General features: G+C 41.2%; 1 protein-coding gene across 2 annotated transcripts in view; it reads left to right on the top strand.

The window, feature by feature from the left end:
* The window catches only part of PTPRT (protein tyrosine phosphatase receptor type T), a 1175887-nt gene that overhangs the window by 978014 nt on the left and 173521 nt on the right, over window positions 1-24352 (top strand). For both annotated transcript variants that reach the window (XM_058287117.2, XM_071211722.1), the window contains exon 14: window positions 11782-11917. In XM_058287117.2, the coding sequence (XP_058143100.2) occupies window positions 11782-11917 (136 nt within the window). The remainder of the gene's footprint in view (window positions 1-11781; window positions 11918-24352) is intronic.

The raw sequence follows: 24352 nt of genomic DNA, 5'->3' as shown, positions 1-24352 counted from the left end.
ACTGATGCAAAATACCAAAATTGGTTGGTTTTTACAAAGAGTATTTATTTGGGGTAGGAGCTTACAGATATACCAGACCATAAAGCATAAGTTACTTCCCTTACCAAAGTCTATTTTCACATGTTGGAGCAAGATGGCTGCCGACATCTGCAAGGGTTCAGGCTTCCTGGGTTCCTCCCTTCCAGGTTCTTGCTTCTCTCTGGGTTCAATGTTCCTTTCTTCCTAGGGCTTGCCTCTTCCTGGGCTCAGCGTTCCTCTCTTCCTGGAGCTGGCTTCTCTTTCCTCTGTGTACTTACTTCCCGGGGTTCCAGCTTAAGGCTTCAGCATCAAACTCCAACATCAAAACCCTCAACTCTGTCCTTTGCCATGCCTTTTATTTGTGAGTCTGACCCATCAAGGTGTGGGGACTCAACACCCTAATGACATGGCCCAATCAAAGCCCTAATCATAATTTAATCATGCCCAAGTACAGACCAGATAACAAACATAATCTAATATCTATTTTTGGAATTCATAACTATATCAAACTGCTAAGGCATTTAATGTGTAAAACAAGGTGCACCTGAAAACACAGAGCTAGGAGCTACACAAGGCTATGTAGAATCAGCACTTGAGGAACAATTCATTTGAGTGGCCAGAGTGCTTTCAAGCAACCAGTTAAAGCTATCCCCATCTCACAGGGTGCTAATGTGCATTCAAGGCTGAAAAAGAGGGTGACTTCTGTCAGCAATGTATTTGGAAGTTTTAGTGGTATAGGCTAGTGATAAAGTTAATTCCAACCTCTTAGGACTGGCTGGATAACATTGAGGGAGTCTAGGATATTAGACTTAACTCAGTACTTATTAAACAGTTTTTCCATAGCAATAGTAGAGCTATCTTTGAAAAACCTCTATCTCTGTAGTATTTTCCAGCTACTTGACATTGACTCTGAGTTAAATCCTAGCTAAAAGCAATTACTGTCATATGATGAATTGAGGCAATTTATTTATTACTTGAGAAACATCCTAGGTGATGTCACTGGGAAGAATGATAAAATAATCCTTCTCAAGTACTCCATTATCGACTGGATCTAGTGAGAGAGGCACTGTTCTGAGGTGTGGGGGAGGTAGTCAGCAATTTAAAAAATTAGTCAGAGTGAGATCAAAGAAAGAGTATCGGAAATAAAGCACAAAACAATCACCCAAACTTGAGCAAGACTTGTCTTCCTATGGAATTATATGGGATGCTTTAGTTGATAAATATCCAGGAAGGTATTATAGAGAAAGCCAAGAGATTAATAATAAAACTCAACTCAATGTCTTAGAGATGGTGGTTGATATACAAGGAAAGTTAAAAGGATGGGGGAACTTAAGTTAAAAAGGTCAAGTTTAAGTGTCATTTGAGCAAAGTCAGTATAATTTAGCCTATATAATAAGATGCACAGGACATATTCATCAATCCCTTAGTCAGTGGGAAGGCATTTGAGGAGGAACTCTTTAAGGAAGGTGAGTAGGAAACAGAACTGCTTCATCTAGCAGGAAGCAAACTCAGTGGGGCAAGTAAATACAAAGATGTTTTAATCTGTCGGTCAAGGTAAGATTCTAGATCCCCTCAATACCAGTCTGCTTCTTTCTTCTAGATACCTGAAGTGAGATAAGCTTATTTCTCTGTTGTACAGTCTCTTTTCTTATTTATTAGAGAGGTGTCAGAGATGACTAGGGTAACAGAATGGGCTCTGTCCCAGGCTGCTGGGAATCAAATTTCAGCTGTACTACTTGCTACTGTTATTTAGTCTCTCTTGGCCTCAGTTTCCACATCTCTGGAATAGGAATAATTATATAACCTGCTTCATAGAGTTGTAATGAGGTTAAAATATATGTAAAGAGCTGAAAGACAGCAGCCTAGGTGGTAGTCAAATTCATAAATATGTAGTAACTCTTGATTGTTAACAGTATTACTGTTTCACATGTGGTCAGACATCCTAGCCCTTCTGAATACAGTCCAATTTAACACCTGACTGTCCGAAAAGTCAGCCATAGTTTTTCCGTCTTGGCCTTGACTTTGCTGAAGTCAGCTGACAGTACTGGACATTCCCCCTAATTGACAAGTCCAGGCACTCTCTCAAAAACCTCAAAGAGCCCTTAAATGGAAGGATATGTAATTACATGCTGTTTGCCCTTCTTCCTAACTGGAACATGGCACTTGAGCAGCCATCTTGGACCATGAAGTAAGTCTCATGTTTAAGATGGCAACAAGATCAAAGAACCTGGGTCCCTAATGATCATGGAGTTACCATGTTTATTATCTGTATCTGGATTGCCTGTGTTTATATCAGAGGAATAAAGCTCTTTTAAAAACTAAACAAACAAAAAACCTCAAAGAGGTGAGCTGAGTATCACTTGTTTGTAGAAACCCCATGCTAGTCCTTGGCCTGTTCGGCCTCACATCCATCCTTCACTCTTCCCCTGCTCTGCTGGGAGATGCAGGTGATCCTTGCAGGCTGCATTTTGTGGGCTCCCATGTCAAATGGCTTCTGGGTTTGGTCAATGAGGGGCACAAATTAAAGACTGGAGGGCAGGAGGAAGGGAGAACCTTCCTCTTGACCTCCTGCCCCTTCTTTAATAGTGACTATTTCGCCTCCACAGCTCCAATTCCCCCTGATGGGTCTATCAGGTTTCCAGCTTCTGTTGGATGACCTTGGTCTCTGGGGTCTGATAACTGCACCATCTCCCTTTGTCTCTCCAGTATAGTCTGGGTAATGGCTTCTTGCTCTTACTGCTTTCTGGTTGCCTAACCATCTTCTTCTGATCTCTGTGTAACCAGTTCTCTAGTAAATTCCCTCCTTTTTATGTACCTGGAGTGGTTTCTCTTTCTTGGTTGGATAATGAATGATGCAGGGTCTATGATGGTTTCAGTGATTATTCCTTCCTTTATAAAGTAGTAAGAAAAAAATCTGATTTAGTTATCCAGTCTATATATTTTTTATGTATCAACATCACATGTGTAAAATATCTGGAATTCACATTTTTCCACTTAAAAAATTCAGCAACAGCATTTGTTTCTCCCCAGGCTTCTCTCATCCCTCCTGTTTGCTACAATTTCATTCCTCAAAGACTGCCAAAGTAGCTCATGATCACAATTACAAATATTCTCAGTGCCTTGGGATGCAATTTGTAAAGTCTAGAGTCTTGAATCTAATGAAGCATCCAGATGCTTTTATATCAACTTCTTGCCTATCTTGGACTTCAATTCCATCTTAAAAATAGCTTACCATTCTGAAAATTTGCTTCCAGCAAAGTCAAGAAGGTGTATGGTGCACACCTGACTTTAGAAGAACTGGAAAGTTACCTAGCTTCCTCATCTTTTCCCTGGTGTCCCCTCCTGGCAAACCTCCCCATAATCAGAAATGCCTGAAATGCTTAAAACCTTCATTGGCAGAGAGGTATCAGCTCAGAGTCAGAGTTTCAAAGGTTTTCTCTACTGGGTGCCAGATACATGCAAAGCCAGAGTAAAGACAGAGAAACTCTTCAACAAAGGAAGTCATTAAGTAGACTGGGGTGAACTGCCAGCACAGTAAGATTTGCCTCCCATAAGCCACGTTAGGGATAATATGCCCTTGGATGGCTGAGAGGCAACTCCATGTTTTAAAAAGTGCAGCTTTTAGGAATTGTGTCCCGGAGAGCCAGCTTCTTTTCTTTACCGTCAGCAATGATCACCAGCGTGGGTTATGCATCCACTGGGAATTACTTGGTTTTATCAATTGCAATTAGATGTTCTTTATCTGTGGCTTCTATTTTTGCTGCATATTTTTACAGGAGAAATTCTCTGAAGTAAAGCTATAGAATTGGGCATGTAGTCAGTGAGAGCACTTTGAAAATGAATCATTAATCCCTTGGTGCCAAATTATGTTATTGCTGCCATTAAGTCATCCAGATGTACGCCTGATATAGGCCTTTCCTATAAGAAGAAAGTTAAATGAATCACTCTGGGGGCTCTGCCTGCCTTTATCCTAAGGATTGCTAAACTTGGGCAGCAGGTTACAAGGAGCCTTCCCCCAAGCCTGTTGTTTACAGGTAGAAAAAGTCTGCTATCACCATTGCTACCAATTCCAAGATCATGTCATCATAATGCAACATGTATAAGCAGTTCTTCAGAGTTTATCAAGCATTTTCAACTCCATTATTGTATATGATCCTTAGAAAACCCCTATGAACTTGACATTTCCTCCCAATCTTACAAATGAGAGCAAAAAATCTCATTGTGAACAGATTTGATCAAGGTCACACAACCAGTTAGTGATAGAGTCTGGATGCAAACTTGCAAATTTCTGATTTGAAAACCCATTGCTTTTGACCAGTCTCATAAAACCATTGCATCTCAACATGAAAGGGGGTATGAGAGATCATGTAGTTCCTTCTGCTTGACAGAGAGCACACCCTAAGTTCCCAGACAGCCTCTTTCATTATTAGTGAAAGAATTCCCTATCTTGGAGGGTAACTTGATGGTGGGGTTGGGGGGTGATCCCCTGGCTTTAATGATGACAGGGAGAATTTCTATCACCCAGATCATGGATATCCCTGGAGTTAATGGGCCCTGTGTTGATGTGGGGGGGCCAAGGTCTAGGCAGAGAAGAAAGTTCAGCAGCCCTTAAGAAGAAGGCATTGAGGGCTGCATTAAGCAGCCAAAGGGGTGAGAACAGGTAGGGACAGAGTGAGCAGGTAAAGGGAAGGCTAACACTGAAATGGGACTGGGATCCATGACTACTTTCATGCTCTCTCTACATAATAATGATACATTTAAAAGGTCTGAACTCTGAACTCACTTGGATGGCTCTTCCACATTAAAACCTTTCCTCATGTTGGTCCCTAGCCTACTCCTTGTTACTTCTACCCATTGTTATTAGTTTTGACCTTTGAAATTTAAGAAGCCAAATCTACTCCATCTTCCACAATGACTTTAGCTATTTGAAGGCAAGAATTAGGTCTCATTTGAATTTTCTTTTCTCTAGGAGAAAAACCCAATTTCCTACTGCCGCTCTTAAGTTAATGCTCTCCGGTCTCTAATGTGCACACAGATCACTTGGAGACCTTGTTAAAATGCAGATGCTGACTCAGTAGGTCTGAGGAGGGGCCTGAGACTCTGCATTTTTACTTAGCTCTCAGGTAATGCCAATGCTTCTGATCATTGGACCACACTTTGAGTAGTAAGATTCTCCACCTGTCTTCTCCTTGAAAGACCTTCTCAGGGGTTGGGGGGCACAACTGGATAAGACTCACCTGTGTGGTCTGACCAGTGCAGAGGAAAGCAGAGCAGCACTGCCTTTGCTGAGTCTCAGGAGTCCTTGTAGAAAGTCTCCTGGAATAGTTGTTTGGTACCATGGGAAGAGGCACTAGGGGACCTACACATGGTAACTGGGCCCTATAGATGGGGCCAATATTGACGGAGGGGAGGCAGACTTCAGAAGATGAAGAGCTGAGTCTTGGACTCTGGTTTCCATGTACGAGAGTAGCCAGGTTGTCTATTGGGAACCAGATGTGAACACTGGGCTGGAGCTAGGAGGGGACTGGATACTAAGCCACTATAGCTTTCATGGAAAGAGTAGAGGACAGGGACAGTGTCAGCTGCTCTAACAGGACTGACTCAGCCTTTGGGAGGTCTCAGAGTCAAGGAGGGCACAGCTGACTGGGTTATAAGGTTTGACTGGCAGTCTCGTGTTAGTCTCTCAGTGCAGGCTAAGTGTACAGGAGATTGCTTTGATGACTCCATGACACCGGGGATTCAATCAGAACCTTGAAGCTTTGCCAGTTGGACGAATATGCCACCAGGTACTTGGTTGCCAATTCTGGTTTACTTGGACTATTCCCAGATTGGATCCTAGTGGAGGACAGAGATGAAGAGGACACATCCAAATCCCTTTTTTAGGGACTGAAGCCTGATGCTAAGTCAGACTCTCATGAAAAGGGTGAGCTTAGGCTGAAAGTAATCTAGTTGCCATCTCACAGAATGGCTTCTAGTTCTACCTCTCTGAAAGTCCCCTTGGATTTCCAGCCATTGAGTCAGACAGACAACATTCTATGTGGACCCAGTTCTGGCACTTGCTTATCAGCAACTCCATTAAGTCTATAGCAGTTTGTTGAAGTGATAAGGGGGTAAGCCTCACACACAGAATCCTAGCTCTGAAACTCACTCAAATTGCATGACCTTGGACAAGTCATTTTACCTTTTGGTGAAGTTTCCTAATTTATATAAAAGGGAAAAGGGAAAATAAAACTAATAAATCCTGTCTCTAATTTTGTGAAGATTAAATGACTTAATGTATGAAATTATTTGGCACATTGCTTGGCACACAGTAATTGATCAATAAATTTAAGGTAAAATTTTAAGTGCAGTAATTCACCTTCTGTTTGATGAGCAGTTCAGTACCTCCCTGAGACAGCCCAGCACATCACTAGGTGGCACCATCATTAGCAAACCCTGATGTGCTTTCCCCTAACTCCGATCACAGGTTCTCATTCTGCTTCATTGAGCACTTAGGACTTGAGCCCCAATAGACACACTCCTGGCTCTCATACAGGAGCAAGATTAGTCTGTCCTCTGTTCCCACTCCTCTTTTCTGCTCTCAGGTCACATGTGGACACTGTCTGGCCTTTGGTTGCAAAGCCATTTCCTCTAAACCTGTATCATCTTGGGACACAGTCAGCACACTTTGTGAACAGAGGCACAAATCCCTCAGGCAAATGCCCTTGAAGAGTGCAAAGTGGAAGCTGGATTTGCTATGTCCCATGGTATATTCATGTTCTTGTGCCTGAAGTCTGGTCGGGCCAGTCAAGCATGGCTCACCCTAATAACTTCACTGTGGGAGAGTCTGTGATTTCAGTTCTAGTGCCTGTTGACTGGACTCAGTTTGTCTAAAACATTGGATGTTTTCAGTGAACCTCCTTTAATCCCCTGGATATTCCTCTGTGACCCTCAAGTATGTTGCATTATTGGTCCATGTTCATGGCTGGATATGCTTCAATTCATCTCAGAGTTCTCAGGGGAAAGATTTTCTAATACTCATTCACAATCTTCTCTTTACTTGAGGTATAGAGCTTGATTCTTCCCTAGAAGCAGTATCTTCCATGCAGTTGATCATTCCCTACTTTTTGAAACACTTTCTTCTGTTTGCTCCAGGGCACTGCATTCTGATGTGTTTTCTTCTTACCTGCCTGGCAGTTAATTCTCTATCTCTTATACAGTCTTATCTTCCTCTACCTGGTCACTAAAGTCTCTATTGTAGGTTGGCTGCTTCTTTTGACTCTTTATTCTTTCCCTGAGTGACTTCATCAACCTCCATGCTTCTAATACCATCTCTGCACATATGATTTGCACATTTTTGCCTCCAGCTCAGTCCTCATTTCAGAGCTCCAGGTCTGCATTTTAAACTGCCTGCACTTCTTCAGTATCTCCTAAGTTCAACTTGCCCCAAACATTTATCTTCCAAAACTATTCTTTTTCCATTGAATCCATAAGTAACACCATCATCCACCCACAAATGCAAACCAGAGATTTTGGTCATCCTTGGCAGTCCTCTTTCCCTTATTCACCTTATCCAATTCATTAAAAAGTTTTGCCTATGTGTATTGCGGAAAATTATCTATTTCATCTAATTTACTTCACCTCTCTCTCCACTTAGGTCCAAGCAACTATCATCTCCCTCCTGAGTACCTACAATAGCCTCAAAACTCATCTCCTCCATTTGCTTTCAACTCCACGTTGAAGTCAGAATGACAGGTGGGAATGCAAATCCTACCTGTCTATGCTCCATGGACAGCACTCTAAAGGTTCTCTGTCTTTTGGGCTAAAGTACTGAACCCCTCATTGTGGCCTATAATGTCCAGCATGGACTGGTCCCTTCTGCTCTCTCTAGCTACTCTCTTACCATTCTCACACTTGCTAGAGTAAATTCCTTTCATGTCTTGAATGCACCAGCCCACTTGCCCCATCACATGACCTCAGCCCGTGGTCTTTCCTCTGTTGCTTCCACAAGCATCTCTACCCTGTTTTGGCTGGTTAGAGCCTGTGTTTCCTCAGAGCTCACCCCTGTAATCACTTACCTCCAGAAACCTTCCTGGACCCCTCCTACCTGACTCATAATCCTATAATGTATTTTATTTATTTTTATTAGAGAAGTTGTACGTTTACAGGAAAATCATGCATTAAATATAGAGTTCCCATATATCACCCTGTTATTAACACCTTGCATTAGTGTGGTACATTTGTTAAGACTTCATGAAAGAACATTTTTATAATTGTACTATTAACTATACTCCATCGTTTACAATAGGGTTCACTCTTTTGTTGTATATCCTATTTTTAAAAAATATTCTAGTAACATATATACAACCTAAAATTTCCCCTTTTAATCACATTCAAATATATAATTCAGTCCTGTTAATTATATGCACAAGATTGTGCTACCATCACTACAATCCATTACCAAAATTTTATAATCAACTCAAATAGAAACTGTACAATTTAAGCATTGATGCCCCCTTCTTAGACCTCTCTTACTGGATTCATAGTCATATAATGCACTTTCAATGTGTTTTTTTTTTAAAGATTTATTTATTTATTTATTTCTCTCCTCTCCCCCCCCCACATCAGTTGTGTGTTCTCTGTGTCTATTTGTTGCATCTCCTTCTGTGTTCGCTTCTGTTGTTATCAGCGGCATGGGAATCTGTGTTTCTTTTTGTTGCATCATCTTGTTGTGTCAGCTCTCCATGTGTGCGGCACCATCCCTGGGCAGGCTGCACTTTCTTTTGCACTGGGCGGCTCTCCTTACGGGGCGTACTCCTTGCGCGTGGGGCTCCCTTACACGGGGGACACCGCTACACAGGGGACACCCCTACGTGGCAGGGCACTCCTTTGCATGCATCAGCACTGTGCATGGGCCAGCTCCACATGGGTCAAGGAGGCCCGGGGTTTGAACCATGGACCTCCCATGTGGTAGATGGACACCATAACCACTGGGCCAAGTCCGCTGCCATGTGCTTTCAATGTGTTATGCACTGTTTTTAGTTTCCTTGAGCTGCCCTAACAAAATGCTACAAATGGGTGGCTCAAAAAATAGAAGTGTATTTCTCACAGTTCCAGGGAGTAGAAGTTCAAGATCAAGGTGTCAGCAGGGCCATGTTTCCTATAAAGTCTGCAGGCAAGAGTCTGTTCCATGCCTCTCTCCTGGCTTCCACAGGTGGCTTACCAGCAACCTATGGCATTCTCTCCTCTCATGTCTTTCTGCATCCAATTCTCCCCTTCTTGTAAGGACACAGGCATATTGGATTCAGTGTTGGCCTAATCCAGTTTGGCCTCATCTATTTTGAACACATCTTCAAAGGCCCTATTTCCAGATAAGGTCACATTCACAGAACCAGGGGTTAGGACTTGAACATGTCCATCAAGGGACAAAATACAACCCATAACATGCACCTCTCTGTTCTAACCCTTAACAAAGTTACTATTATTGACTTCAGGCTTTTTACTTTACTGCTCTAGCCCCACCCTAGCACTAATCGTTGACCCCCTGAGGGCAGGAACTATGCCTGTTTTGTTCACCACTGTATCACCAAATGCCTGGCACAGAGTAGGCATTTAGTGACTATTTTCTGAAGGAAGAATGAAGTGTGACTCTCATTAGACCAACCTAATAAAGGCTCTAGGGTAATAAGAGCCTTTCCAGAGGCCCCTTTTGCCTTTGTTCTTCCAGTGTCTAGAATAGAATCTTGTATCAAGCATTGGGTGAAGTTTAGGTAGAACAATGAGTAAATGCTTCAGAGACAAATGTTCCTCCTAACTCAAATATAAAAACTGTCGTGTTGAGGACATTGTAGTCTGAGGTACTCAGCTTCCTTTATGCTTGGTAAATGGTGGGCAGGCCATATTTTGGAAATCATGTCTCCAAACTGGGAAAATAAGGGCTCCTTAGAAGTAATCCCAAATCTGGAATGTCAGACCATCTCTGCCAAAGAAGTGGTTGGCCAATTCCTCTGGGAATTCTCGAGGCTGTAGCTTGGCAGAGCCTGCTCAGGCAGCCCTGAGGTCTGGTGGGCTGAGCTTGCCTTTAGCAAATGAATGAAGGATTGAGTGAATACTGAGGCAAATAACTATGGCTCACTCACTTCTCTATCATTCAATAATCATCTGTTAAGCACCCAAGGTAGCCCTATTCTATACACTGACATTAGAGATATGAGTAGGACACATTCCCTGTTCTTGAAGACTTGCCCTTTTTACTGGGAGGACTTGACTAAGTAAACCCAACTTATCTGAATTACCGCAAAGTTTGTGAAAAGTGCTCTGATGGAGGGTACGCTGGATATATTAAATAAGACGGGGGTGGGGTTGGCGTGCCTCAGCGGGCTGGGAGCTGGTTCAGATGTTCTCAAACATCAGTGAATTTGGGGATCAGAATCATAGCTTATGGGCATTTGCATTTCTTAAACTCAGAACTCAGCTAAGTACTATGAACATGTGGCTGAAGGGAGAAAAATCGATTTGGTTCCACGAGAACAAATGGGTGTGGGTCAGACATCATCCCTTTAGCTAAGACTGAACAACCACAAACATTTAGGAGGCACTTTTATGAGCCAGGCTCTGTGCTAACATGGAGAAACAAAGATAAACGAGGTATACTTTCACCCCTGAGGGGATTTCGGTCCACTGAAGGACGTGGAAACAAATAACAAATAATATTGGTAGATTGTGAGTCTGGGTAAAGTGATGCAAAATGTTATCAGAACCTAGAGAAAAGAGAGAAAAACTCTCCCAGGGGCACAGATGGCCAGAGGAGGTATATTGGCTGATGAAGGATGAGCTGGTACTAATGTGGCAGGAAAGTAGAGAAGGATCAGGAGGAGGATGCTTTGGGCTTTTAGCTATCTCACATAAATGTGTTACCATTGGGAATATGAGGAATAGCAGGAGGAAATTCACTTAGGATACTGATAGCCTCTGAACAACTCTCCAGAAGTGTTCACACACATGCCTGGAATGAGAAGGTGCCTCTGATCCCTTGTACCCAGCATGAAGAGGTGGGCTCTGACTCAGCATTCTTTGGCTACTTTCTTTTGCTATGGTATTATCCATCACCATGGTTGTTTTTGAGGGGGAGGAATTGAGAGACTAGGGATCTTGACAGTGGAAGCCAAGGTTTTTTACCTTAAAGGCATAGACTTGGAGTCAGAAGACCTGTAGAATCATGGCCCTAATCCTTATCAACCTTCTGACTTTTAGTAGACTAAATTTCTACCCCACCATTTACTTCTTGTAATGCACAAAACAAAAACTTTATCATTTTATCTTTAAAATCCCAGTGACTTTAACTGTAGAACTTTAACATTAAGTTGTTATTTTCACCATTTATCTAAAATAATAAAGTAGGTTATAAGTAACTCCACGATTCAAGAACTGAATGGTAGGTATATGGTTTGATCTCAGGATCAAAGCAGGATGGGGCCCAAATACCCCATTTGATCCTGGTGGATATAAGAATGCTGTAATACAACAGTTAAGTAACCTTGGGACAACCCATTTAATTTTTCTGCACTTCAGTTCCTTCCTCTGCACAAAAGTTACAATAATAATCCCAACTTCATAAAGATTAATCCTTGAGAGGATGAAATGGGGCAAAGAATATGCTGCTCTTAGCCGAGTGCCTGGCACATAGTTAGCTCTCAATAAAGGGAAGCTGTTGTCATGATTGTTGCTTAGTCATGGGTATGACCCTTTTCAACATTTTTTTCTCTTTATCCTTTTCCCTCCAAGGTGCCTCCACCCAGAATTCTAATACCGTGGAGCCAGAGAAGCAGGTGGACAACACTGTGAAGATGGCAGGTGTCATCGCTGGCCTCCTCATGTTCATCATCATTCTCCTGGGTGTGATGCTCACTATCAAAAGGAGGTGAGTCGCTGCCACTGCCCTGCAGATTCTGCCTACCCCATGTCCCCAACACTGCTGTGTGGCTGGGTCATAATTCTGTTGATCATTGTCTAGTTGGAACCTTCCAATATGATTTTTGAGGTTCAAAATGCTTGGTGGGGGCTGGTGTCTGAAGGGTGTGTGCTGCCTGCTTGGTGCGTGGCCCTGAGATGGCTAGTTTCTTATGGAGCTGGTGACCTCTATAGTTGGGCCACCCTGATGTATCATGAAAGTCTGTGTATCATGAAATTAGTCTTCTCAGAGTTAACTGCTCTGTTGTGACTCATCATGTTATCTAGACAGCTGTGGAGCCCTACCTAGGTGGAAGTCCTTCTGGGGCCAGGACTACAGATGTGGAAACAAATGCATTGCCTTTCTCATCTCCAGTCATCCCTGATTTCCCACTCCTTCAATGGTCGCATTGCAACAGAACCCCTATCTGCCCTCTGCGTGGGAGGGATAAGGCTCCAATGATGTAACTCTCCAGAGAAGTCTTCTTCCTATTCCATGCTCCACAAACCTTCCCTGCTGGAGGGAAGGGTTGTTGCTGCTTGTCATCTTTCTGTGGACTGTCTCCCCACGCGCCTCGGACAAGCTAACACAGTTTTCTAATATAATGTGTTTCCTCCAGACTGCTTTGCCCATAAAAGCATGGATACAGATTCACCCATTCGTCCCCAAGATTCACTATACCAGCATCCTCTGTTTAGCAAATGTTCACAAGGCTTGAGGAGAATACAAGGGAATACATAGCAGAAAAGGAGAGATAGTAAGGATGAATATCAGCTCCCACTGTCCCTAGGGTACATTGGCTATTCCTTTAACAGGAGTCCTTCAGGCTACTTCTCATTAGCTCTTGGACTGCCACCATGTTGCCATGGTGTCATAGTGTCACCTTCTACCAGGGTAGAGTAACCCCTCTTATGTGTCTCAATATCAATGCCAGGCCCCAACCCTGGTTTCCACTTCCCTACTCCCAGGTCTGCTAAAGCAAACAAAACATTCATCCACATTATAATAGTATGTGCAGCAATGTGCACTACTTCCAATGAAAAGAACTTTTACATTATTAAACAAACTACTTAAGACCTCAGCTTGAAGCTTCTGGATTTGGTTACTCATGGGGTTCCAGAAAAACCCCAAGAACCGCAAGATGAAAATGCTCACCAAAACAAAGGAATGGAATGCCCCAAAGACAGCTTCTACCTTAGGGGCCTCAGGAAATAAATCCAAAAAGTTAAACAAAACAAAAAAGAAGAAATGACCCCTATTTCCAACCATCAGGGATTCAGAAATATTGGAGGTTCCATGCCACACACAGTCAGCATTTTATTCTTAGTCTTTAGGCACTGGAATGGCCCTCTGTCTGTCATGATTCTGTTTTGAATCAGTCAGTGCTCCCTCTGACCAGGGCATCTAATTGTTAGGAACATGTTATTTCTTGACTTCTTTTGTCTAATAGAATCACTCCTTTTCTCAGTGCCCCAATAGAATGGCTTAAAGGGTTAAGGTTCTAATCCAGCTGTTGATTTTCTGGTTGGAGAGGCTAAGGGGATGGGAGATGCTGTGTTAATGCTGGGATTCAAGGAACCCTAAAGGGCTAAAGACAACATTGTGTCATTATATTATCATCATCCCCTGTACAAAACAGCTCTGTTTTTATGTCTCAGCAACTATTTTATGTCCTCTGTACAAAACAGCTGCTATTCTCTGAGGTAGACCATGAGTTTTTCTTTCTCTGGGGGCATTCAGCACATTGCATATATAAGATCACTGACATGTTTCTTAGAGTCTTGGAAGCCTTAGAGACAGAGGTGAGTTTGGGATTATCTACCTGAAAAAAAAGTAAACAATTTAATAGCCTCAAACACCTCTTTGATAAACCTGAAAGTTTTCTCATTCTTTGCCACTGATTTGTAAGTCAGATATGCTCTTCCAATTTTGCTCTTTCTGAAGCCTAGCTTAACCCACGTCACATCATCTGTGAGCTTGTGAAGAAATTTCACTTCCTTCTCAACAACTATTTCTGAAATGTGTGACTTTTCAGAAGGGAAGAAAGGGCTGTCTGTTTCCAGGGTGGGAACAAGTATAATGTGAGTCCTGTGTGTGGTTTAAACCTCTTTTGCCTATCTTCATCATCTCTCACCTGTGTCAAAACCATCCAGCAGCCCCAATCAACATGAGTCACTGTGATCAACATTTCTCCCCAAAGAGGCCAAATCCAGTGTTGTGGTCCGGTAGAGGGAGTGGTGGGGGAGAGCGGGGAAAGGTGCTGATCCAAATATGTATACAGTATCATCAGAGAAAGTAAGACATCTTGCTAACCTAGTTGATGAAGGAAAGGAAAAGAGAGGAGAAAGGGGAGAAAAAGAGAAATTGAGCAAGGTTTCACTCTTCCACTAATACACAAAGTCTTCCAGTGTCTAGAGATACCCCTAAGGACAGCGAAAGGCTTGGTGAGCTCCTTCACCTCTTGTGACCCATCCCCTTATGTGGATGTGGAGTAAACTTCAGAATCCAGTTGATTCTGCTGCCAATAACTTACTGCTGACCAGAATGCTGTCCATAGCTACCTATAAAGAAGTGGTATTAAAGAAAAGAAATGCCAAAGAAATTGCCACAGCTCAGGATTAAAGTGTGAGCATCTCTGCAGTGTTCCATCGGGGCCTACAGTTCCTGGGTCCAGGAGCTCTTAGAGTTCAAACAACCTGTACATTCCCTCCTTTGGCTTGGGCTTGCCCAAGTCTTTTCCCTGCCCACCGTTGACAAAGGTGTGATGGCTCCCTGTTTTCCCGCTTCTACTAGGTTCAAATGGCTCAGAGTCTCTAAATTTGTGGCCACGGGTGTTTCTGGTACACATAGGATACCCCCAGTTTCTCTCTTTGAAGGTAGGGCCTTTGGGCTTCCTTGCTGCCCTCCAAAGACTATCTTTCTCTTCCTTTTAAGTGTTTCCTTTTGTGATGTGGAGCTAGAAAGTGAGGAAAGAATGGAATGGAAATACAGAGGAGGAAGGGAAGGGCTTAATGAGAGAAGCTAAATCAATTTACATTGAGAAGACAAAGAAAAAGAGAAGAGAAAAAGTCAGCAAAATCTAAGAGTTTTTTTTTTTGCTGCATTTTGTTTGGTTTTGTTTTGTGATGGGAGAGGAGAATGGTTCTTGGAAAATGAAAGACTACAGAAAGAAATATGAGGTGTTGGAGGCAACTCAAATGGGATTCCCTTTTTGCTTACAAAAGATGCAAGTTAAAGTTTAGGATTCTTTTTGTATTATCCTTGACTGCTTGGACTGGGTTTCTTTGAATGTGGAACCAAAGCCATGGTCACATGGAAATAAACAGTATTTCAGGAGTACTATAAGAAAAGAACTTAAAGCCCCTCCCCAAATAGATTTAATAATGTGAACAATTTTAGCCAAGCTCAATGCAAAATAGCTGTCTTTATGCTATCATGGATAATGGCTCCATCTTTTTCTCCTGGATTTATTGATCACATCTAGACCTCAGAGTGTTCTAGAATGGGTTTCCCCAGGCCCATGTCATTTTCATGAATACCATTTTGGGTCCTGAAATAGAGAGAGAGACCCTCCTCACTGACTCAGCCCTCGAGTCCTGGTCTTCTTCTACCTATACTTCCTCCCCTTATAAGTATTGAGCATCTTTCTCCAAAGGAGTGGGCAGCCAGGGTGTTATGAGATCATCCCTCTGGTTCCTTGGCTTAATATAATAGGGTACTGAGTGCTTTCAATGCAAATTAAGGGAAAGGCTTAAGTCTTAATGCCTTAACCAGTGTTTCTTGTGATGGAAGGTGCTTGATTAGCCACTCTCATACAAGACATTCTACATATATATTCCCACACTTTTCACATAGTTCAATTTTTTGCCTTGAGGCACAGTCCCTGGAGTCTGAGCATGGGTCCTCAAGCTTAAGGCATAGCCTTGCACTTTAGTATGGGGAAACACCAGAGCCAGGTTAAAAAGGGTTCTTGGTTAATCTACATTCACAAGACATGTCTGGATCCTAAACTAACCTCTCCATCCCTTCTTAACAGTTTGAGTGAGAACTAGGCATCCTTTGGGGAGATACTTTGAAATACACTCACTTCCACATGCCAAACACCTCTCCATCTTCTCCTCTCTTCCGCCTGCCCAGTTTCTCCATGCCGAGCCTCAATTTTCTGCCATCCAAGACTTGCATGCCCAAATCGTAATTTTTCCAAGAGAATAGAGTGTCTTGAGTTTGATGTATGGGAATCTACTTTGAGTTAGATATATGTATGTTTCTGGGTGTACTTTGATTCTCTGTGATTTTCGGTAGGCCCTGTACCCTCATCATTAACAGTATATCCTGGGATATTTATGTTCTTGCCTCTGTTAGCCACAAGAAGTTACCTTAGGATTAGAAAACACTGGGCAAATGTCTGCCTCCTGCTGACACTGCTCTGTGAACTCTAGGGCAGTGAGATAGAGTAGCCATTGATACTACTACAGTAACCTCAGCAGATAACCAGGACCCCAGGATCTGTGCTCCCAGCACCCTCCATGCCTCCTTTCCATTCTTGTTCTCCCCACCCCTGCAATGGGGGCACAGAGGTAAACCAGACATGGTCTCAGTCCTCTAGTATCTCCCATTCTAATGGATACCGAAACTTGTAGCTATGTACTTGAAATAATAATAATAAAAAACTGGATACAAATTTCTTCAGTTCTCCTTTACTTGTCATTAATCTTAGGGAAGCAACGTAACAAATCCAAGCCTTTGTTTTCTCATCCGTGAGATGCAGCCAATCTTATGGGGTTATTCTTAAGGTCAAATGAGCTATTGGTTGGGACAGGCTTTGCTTCCTGTACCTGCCTAAGGAATTACAGTGCACAATATCAACAAGGACATTCATTTCACATGTGACCCATCAGCCATACCAAGGCAATTCCAAATCATTGCTAATAAGCTAAAGGCAGTATTACATCAATACTTACACTTGGATCCAGTTGTTTTGTTAATTTTTCATTTAACTGCCACCATATTCTGATTTAATCCTCATAATAATCAAAATGTAAACTATGATATAAACTATAGTCCATGGTTAGTAGCAGTGCATCAATACGTATTCATCTGTTGTAACAAACATACCTCACAAATGAAAGATGTTGTTAATGTGGGAAAGTGTGGAGGAGGGTGGGGTATATGGGAATCCCTTATATTTTTGATATAACATCTATGTAATCTAAAGCTTCATTAAAAATAAAAATATAGGGAAGTGGACTTGGCCCAGTGGATAGGGTATACATCTACCACATGGGAGGTCCGCAGTTCAAACCCCAGGCCTCCTTGACCCATGTGGAGCTGGCCCATGTGCAGGGCTGATGCGCGCAAGGAGTGCCCTGCCACGCAGGGGTGTCCCTGCATAGGAGAGCCCCATGCACAAGGAGTGTGCCCCGTAAGGAGAGCTGCCCAGCACGAAAGAAAATGCAGCCTGCCCAGGAACGGTGCCGCACACATGGAGAGCTGACACAACAAGATGACGCAACAAAAAGAACACAGATTGCTGTGCCGCTGACAGCAACAGAAGTGGACAAAGAAGAACACGCAGCAAATGGACACAGAGGGCAGACAACAGGGGCTTGGAGGGGAAGGGGAGAGAAGTAATTTTTTTTTTAAATCTTTAAAAATAAAATAAAAAATAAAAATAAGATAAAATAAAAATATATATGTATTTTTTTTTAATTTTTTAAATTAAAAAATTAAGAGTACGGTAGAATTGTTAATACTGTTTTTGAGTTGAGGAAACTAATTTTCAAAAAGGTTGGGTGACTTGGCCAAGGTCTTTGGCAGAGTTGAGATGCAAACCCTGGCTGTGTGACTCTGGAGCCCATGCTGCTAACTTCTAAGCTAGCAATCCATGTAGACTGATAAAAAAATAAGTGAATCCTGGGCTACAAAACAGATGACCCAGGTTCAGGTACCACTGATTTCCTAGTGTTTCTTTCACTATTCTCTGCTTTAGTGCATGCTGTTCCCCTGAAAAAAATGTGCTAATGCTTCTCTTCACCTTGAAATTTCCTACCCCTATATAATCCTTAGCTTCCAAATATGACCCCCTGCTGTTACGTCCTCAGTGAAGTCTTCCCACAAGGCTTCTACCCCAGGAAGATCTAGAGATACACCTCAGCATGTAGCCATTGTGCCGTATGCCCAGGTCTTTGCTCTGTATTGATTATAACCTGGTGGTTATAATTTTGTTGGCCTGAATCTGGAAATGGCCTGGAGGGGTGAAGGGGTTAGAGGATGGGATCTTCTGCTTCAACTCTTTCTTGCTTGAGATCTTCTGCTCTGTATGATCTGCCTCTGGACATCTACCTTGAAAATCTCTCAGGCTCTTCACAGTCAAAGTTAAACATTACCTACCCCACCACCAAATTCTTCCCAGTCCTGTGTCCCCATTTCAGTGACAGGTACTGCCTGCTACCCCATCAACCAAACAGGTGGGATTCCATAACTCAGGATTCTTCTGAACCTGCATGTTTACATTCTCTTGGTCACATCTTCTCTTCCTCTTCTCTCTCTTCCCTGGTTTGGGTCTTGATAATTTTATTGCCTGTGTTTCCCCACTGTCCTTCCTGACTCTGACCTTACACACACACCCCATCTTCCACACTGTAGCCAGAGTAATATTTCAAAAATGAAACACAGACCCCCAAACCTGTGGCTTCTTCTTCCATATAACAATGGCTCATGGGGTGGGGTAGGAGATAAAGCACATGTCAGAGTCAACTGGGAGCTTTTCAAATTACACTGTCCTTGGATTATAGTTTACGTTGTAGATTGCACTCTGGAGTAGCATTGCACCAAAAAGTATTCACCAAATGCAATGAACATGCCACAGTGATGAAAAAGATTGTTGATGTGGGAAGAGTGGGGGCGGGGGGAGAATATATAGGAACCTCTTATATTTTTTAATGTAACATTTTTTGTGATCTATGTATCTTTTAAAAAAAGACAAATAAAAATTTAAAAATTTTTAAAAAAATTACACTGTCCTCTGCTCCCACTGATTTTGGCAGGTCTTCTTAAAGTCTTCCCCCACACACACACTTCTATACCTTTGCTTATAAAGTTTTCTCTTCATTCAATGCCTGTGCTCCCAAGCTCCATGTAACCAGATGGTATCCATTTTTAAGGTCTAACTCAAAAACCACTTCCTCCAGTAAAGCTTTCCTGGCCTCCAATCTAGACACAATCTCTTCACCATCTGGGTTGCCTCCCTGAGGATGCATGTTATGTTCTGTGTTATATTTGTCACTTGTGGTCACATCTTATCCCCTCCACTAAACTGTCAGCTGCCTATTCTGATTCATCCTTATTTCAACTATGCCTTACAGATACTGGGAATTCCCTAAAAACATATTGAATGGAAGAGCCCAGCAAAACTAGAATAAATGGGGCCCAGGATCAACACTCTTATATCTTGGGGAAGAGAGCATAATTCAGAATGCAGACCAGACATCAACATTATGCATTGAATGTACACCAAATAGTGTGGTGGGGTGGTAAGGTCACAAGGAAGTAGATGAAAGATGAGGTATGATTTCAGCCTTCAGAGAATGCACAGTCTAGCCAGAATTTTTTAAAAAATAAAAAAAAGGGCTCCATGAACATCTAACCAGCGGGTGAGCTGAGTCAAAAGAAACAGCCTTATGTTACTAGATTATAACCGCAAATCAGGAAACTGATGCCCACAGGATTTAAGTAAATTGCCCTAAATTACATCAATAAAAGTGGCAGAGTTAGGTCTTACACTTGGGTAATCTGATAATGGAGCCACTTTTTTAACACCCTCTAACCTGAATGAAATACAAAGTAGGGCTTACTGAGATGCTAAATTGTATGACCTAACTTTGAGTAGTTCATTGAGGGGGGAGGTAGCCCAAACTATATGTATCATCTCATTTTGTCCCACCAGCAGTGAATAAGCATCTCCTGTCTCTTTACATCCTCTCCAACAGCTGTACTTTTCTGTTAGTAGTGACAATTCTAGTAGGTATGAAATGATATCTCATTGTAACTTTGATTTGCATTCCCTAATAGCCAGTATTATTGAGCAATTATTCATGTGTTTTTTCACCATTTGTTTTTCTTCTTTAGAAAAATATCTATTCAGATCTTTTGCCCATTTTTTAATCAGGTCATTAGTCTTTTTATTTTGAGTCATAGGATGTTTTTATATATCATGAATATTAGACACCTTGTCGGATGTGTGATTTCCAAATATTTTCTTCCATTGAATAAGCTGCCTTTTTACCTTCTTCACAAAGTTCTTTGAGGTGCAGAAGTGTTTAATTTTGAGGAGGTCCCATTTATCTATTCTTTCTTTGGTTGCTCATGCTTTCTGTGTAAGGTTTAAGAGACCCCCCACCTACTATAAGTTCTTGTAGATGTTTCCCTACATTATCTTCTAGGAGTTTTATGGCCCTGGCTTTTATGTTTAGGTCTTTGATCCATTTTGAATTGACTCTTATACAAGGAGTGAGATAGGGTCCTCTTTCATTCTTTTCGTTATGGATATCCAGTTCTCTTAGGACAATTTATTGAAGAGATGGTTCTGTCCTCATAAGAGTGGAATTGGTAGCCTTTTTGAAGATCAGTTGACCATAGAGGTGAAGGTCTATTTCTGAACTCTAAATTTGATTCCATTAATTAATGTGTCTATCTTTATGCCAATACCTTGCTGTTTTGACCACTGTAGCTTTATAATACACTTCAAGGTTAGGGACTGTGAGTCCTCCAATTTAGCTTTTTTAGGATGTTTTTGGTTATTTGTGACCCCTTTCCCTTCCAAATAAATTTGGTAGTTGCCTTTTCTACTTTTGTTGAATAGGCAGTTGGGATTTTAATTGTTATTGCATTGAATCTATAAATTGATTCGGATAGAATTGAAATCTTCATGTTTAGTCTTTGAATCTATGCACATGGAATGTCCTTCCATTTGTTTAGGTCTTCTTTGATTTCTTTTAGCAGTGTTTCGTAGTTTTCTGAGTACAGATCTTTTACATTCCTGGTTAAATTAATTCCTAGATATTTGAGTCTTTTTGTTGCTATTGTAAATGAAATTTTTCTCTTGATTTCTTCCTCAGTTTGTTCATTACTAATGTATAGAAACACTACTGATGTTTGCATGTTGATTTTGTATCCTGCCACTTTGCTGAACTCATTTATTGGCTCAAGTAGCTTTGTTGTAGCTATTTCAGGATTTTCTAAATATAGGATCATGTCATCTGCCAATAGTGAGTTTTACTTCCTCTTTTCCAATTTGGATGCTTTTTAATTTCTTTTTCTTGCCTAATTGCTCTAGCTAGAACTTCTAGCATAATGCTGAATAACAGTAGGCAGCCTTGTCTTATTCCTGATCTTAGAAGGAAGGCTTTCAACCTCTCCCATTGAGTATGATGTGGGCTGTGGGATTTTCATATATGCTTTTTATTATGTTGAGGAACAGTCCTACTATACCTATCTTTGGAACCATTTTTATCAAGAAAGAATGCTGGATTTTGTCAAATACCTTTTCTGCATCAATCTGGATGATCATTGTTTTTTCCCTTTGATTTGTTAATGTGGTGTACTGTGTTAATTGATTTTCTTATGTTGAACCACCCTTGCATGCCAGGAATAAACCTTGATAGTGATGTATAATTGTTTTTATATACTGTTAGATTCAATTTTCAAATATTTTGTTGATAATTTTTGCTTTTTTGTTCATTAGAGAGATTGGTCTGTAATTTTCTTTTCTTGTAGTGTTTTTATATGGCTTTGGTATTAGGTTGATGTTGGCTTCATAAAATGTGTTGGATAATTTTCCCTCTTTTTCAATTTTTTGAAGAGTTTAGACAGGATTTTTAAAATCCTTTTCAAAGTATTTGGTAGAATTCACCTGTGAAGTCATCTGGTCCTGGACTTTTCTTTATTGGAAGATTTTTGATGAATGATTTAATCTCTTTGCTTGTGATTGGTTTATTGAGTTCCTGTATTTCTTATAGTGTCAACATAGGTTGCTCGTGCATTTCTAGGAATTTGTCCATTTCATTTAGGTTGCCTAATTTGTTGGCATACAGTTTCTTATAATATCCTTTTACGATCTTTTTTATTTCTGTTTTGTCACTTGTAAGGTCCCCCCTTTCATGCCTAGTTTTATTTATTTGCATCTTCTCTCTTTTTTTTCTTTGTTAGTGTTACTAAAGGTTTGTCTATTTTATTGATTTTCCCAAAGAACAAGCTTTGGTTTTGTTGATTTTCTCTATTTTTGTTGTTCTCAATATCATTTGTTTCTACTCTAATCTTTGTTATTTCTTTCTTTCTGCTTGCTTTGGGACTCATTTGCTGTTCTTTTTCTAATTTCTTCAGTTGTTTAGGTTTTTGCTCTTTCATCTTTTTTAAATAAGCCTTTAGGGCAATAAATTTCCCTCTCAGCACTGCCTTCACTGTATCCCATACATTTTGATATTTTGTGTTCTCATTTTCATTCATCTTGAGATATCTACTAATTTTTCTTGCAATTCTTCTTTGACCCACTGATTGTTTAAGAGAGTGTTATTTAGCCTCTATATATTTGCAAATTTCTCCCTTCCTCACCTATTATTGATTTCCATCTTCATTCCTTTATGATCAGAGAAGGCTTTTTGTGTAATTTCAATCTTGAATTTATTGAGAATTGTGTTATGGCCCAACATGTGGTCTATTCTGGAGGAAGATACATGAGCATTTGAGAAGAATGTATAACCTACTGATTTGTGGTGCAATTTTCTGTATATGTATGTAAAGTCCAGCACTTTGATCATATTGTTTAAGTTCTCTGTTTCCTTGTTGATCTTCTGTCTAGCTGTTGTTTACGGATATGAGTAGCATGTTGAAGTCTCCAACTATTATTGTAGAGATGTCTATTTCTCCTTTCAGTTTTGCCAGAGTTTGCCTTGTGTATTTTAGGGCACCCTGGTTAGGTGCATAGATATTTATGACAGTTACTCATTCCTGGTGGATTGTCCCTTTTATTAATATATAATGAACTTTTGCATCTCATTACTTTTTTGTATTTAAAGTCCGTTTTGTCTGACACAAGTATAGCTACTTTTGCTCTCTTTTGGTTACTATTTGTGTGAAATATCTTTTTCCAAACTTTCACTTTCAGGCTGCTTGTGTCATTGAGTTTAAGGTTAGTTTCCTGCAGATGGCATATGGATGGCTCATGTTTTCTTATCCATTCTGTCAGCCTATGTCTTTTGATTGAGGAGTTAAGTCCATTAACATTCGATGTTATTACTGTAAAGGCATTAGTTACTTCAGCCATTTTATCCTTTGGCTTTCCTATTTCATATCTTATTTTTGTCCATCTTTTTACCCTTTAGGCTATCCTTTCTGATAGTCTTCACTTCTACAGTCTCCTCCAAGCCTCTCTCTTTTTCTTATCTGGCTACAGCCTCCCTTTAGTTTTCCTGCACAACTGGATTCTTGGTCACAAACTCTCTTAGTTTCTATTTATCTGTAAATATTTTAAGCTTACTGCCATAGTTGTAGGATAGTTTTGCCAGAATAAGAATTCTTGGCTGACAGGTTTTCTCTTTCAGTACTGTAATTACATCATACCACTGCCTTCTTGCCTCCATGGTTTCTGAAGAGAAATCCACACTGTCTTATTGGATGTCCCTTGTATATGATGTTTTGCTTTTCCCTTGCTGCTTTCAGAATTTTCTCTTCATCTTTGGCATTCAACATTCTACATAGTATGTGTCTTGGGGTAGGTCTATTTGGATTTATTTTAATTTGAGTATGCTGTGCTTCCTGGACATGTATATTCATGTCTTCCTTGAGAGTTGGTGAATTTTCAGCCATTATTCCCTCAAACACTTTCTGTCCCTTTTCTTTTCTTTTTTTAAAGATTTTATTTTTATTTATTTCTCTCCCCTTCCCCCCCCCCCCCCCAGTTGTCTGCTCTCTGTCCATTCACTGTGTGTTCTTCTGTGACTGCTTCTATCCTTATCAGTGGCCCTGGGAATCTGTGTTTCTTTTTGTTGTGTCATCTTGTTGTGTCAGCTCTCCGTGTGTGTGGTGCCATTCTTGGGCAGGCTGCACTTTCTTTCACACTGGGCGGCTCTCCTTACAGGGTGCACTCATTGCGCATGGGGCTTCCCTACATGGGAGACACCCCTGTGTGGCATGGCACTCCTTGCACGCATCAGCACTGCACATGGGCCAGCTCCACACGGGTCAAGGAGGCCCGGGGTTTGAACCATGGACCTCCCATGTGGTAGGCAGTTTCCCTATCCATTGGGCCAAGTCCACTTCCCTGTCCCTTTTCTTTTAACATCCTCTTCTGGAACTCCCATAAGATATATGTTGGTGTGCTTCATGTTATCATTCAACTCACTGAGCCCC

This window comes from Dasypus novemcinctus, chromosome 24, assembly GCF_030445035.2.
Source record: "Dasypus novemcinctus isolate mDasNov1 chromosome 24, mDasNov1.1.hap2, whole genome shotgun sequence".
Lineage (NCBI taxonomy): Eukaryota > Metazoa > Chordata > Mammalia > Cingulata > Dasypodidae > Dasypus > Dasypus novemcinctus.
This window is presented reverse-complemented; position numbering and strand designations above follow the sequence as displayed.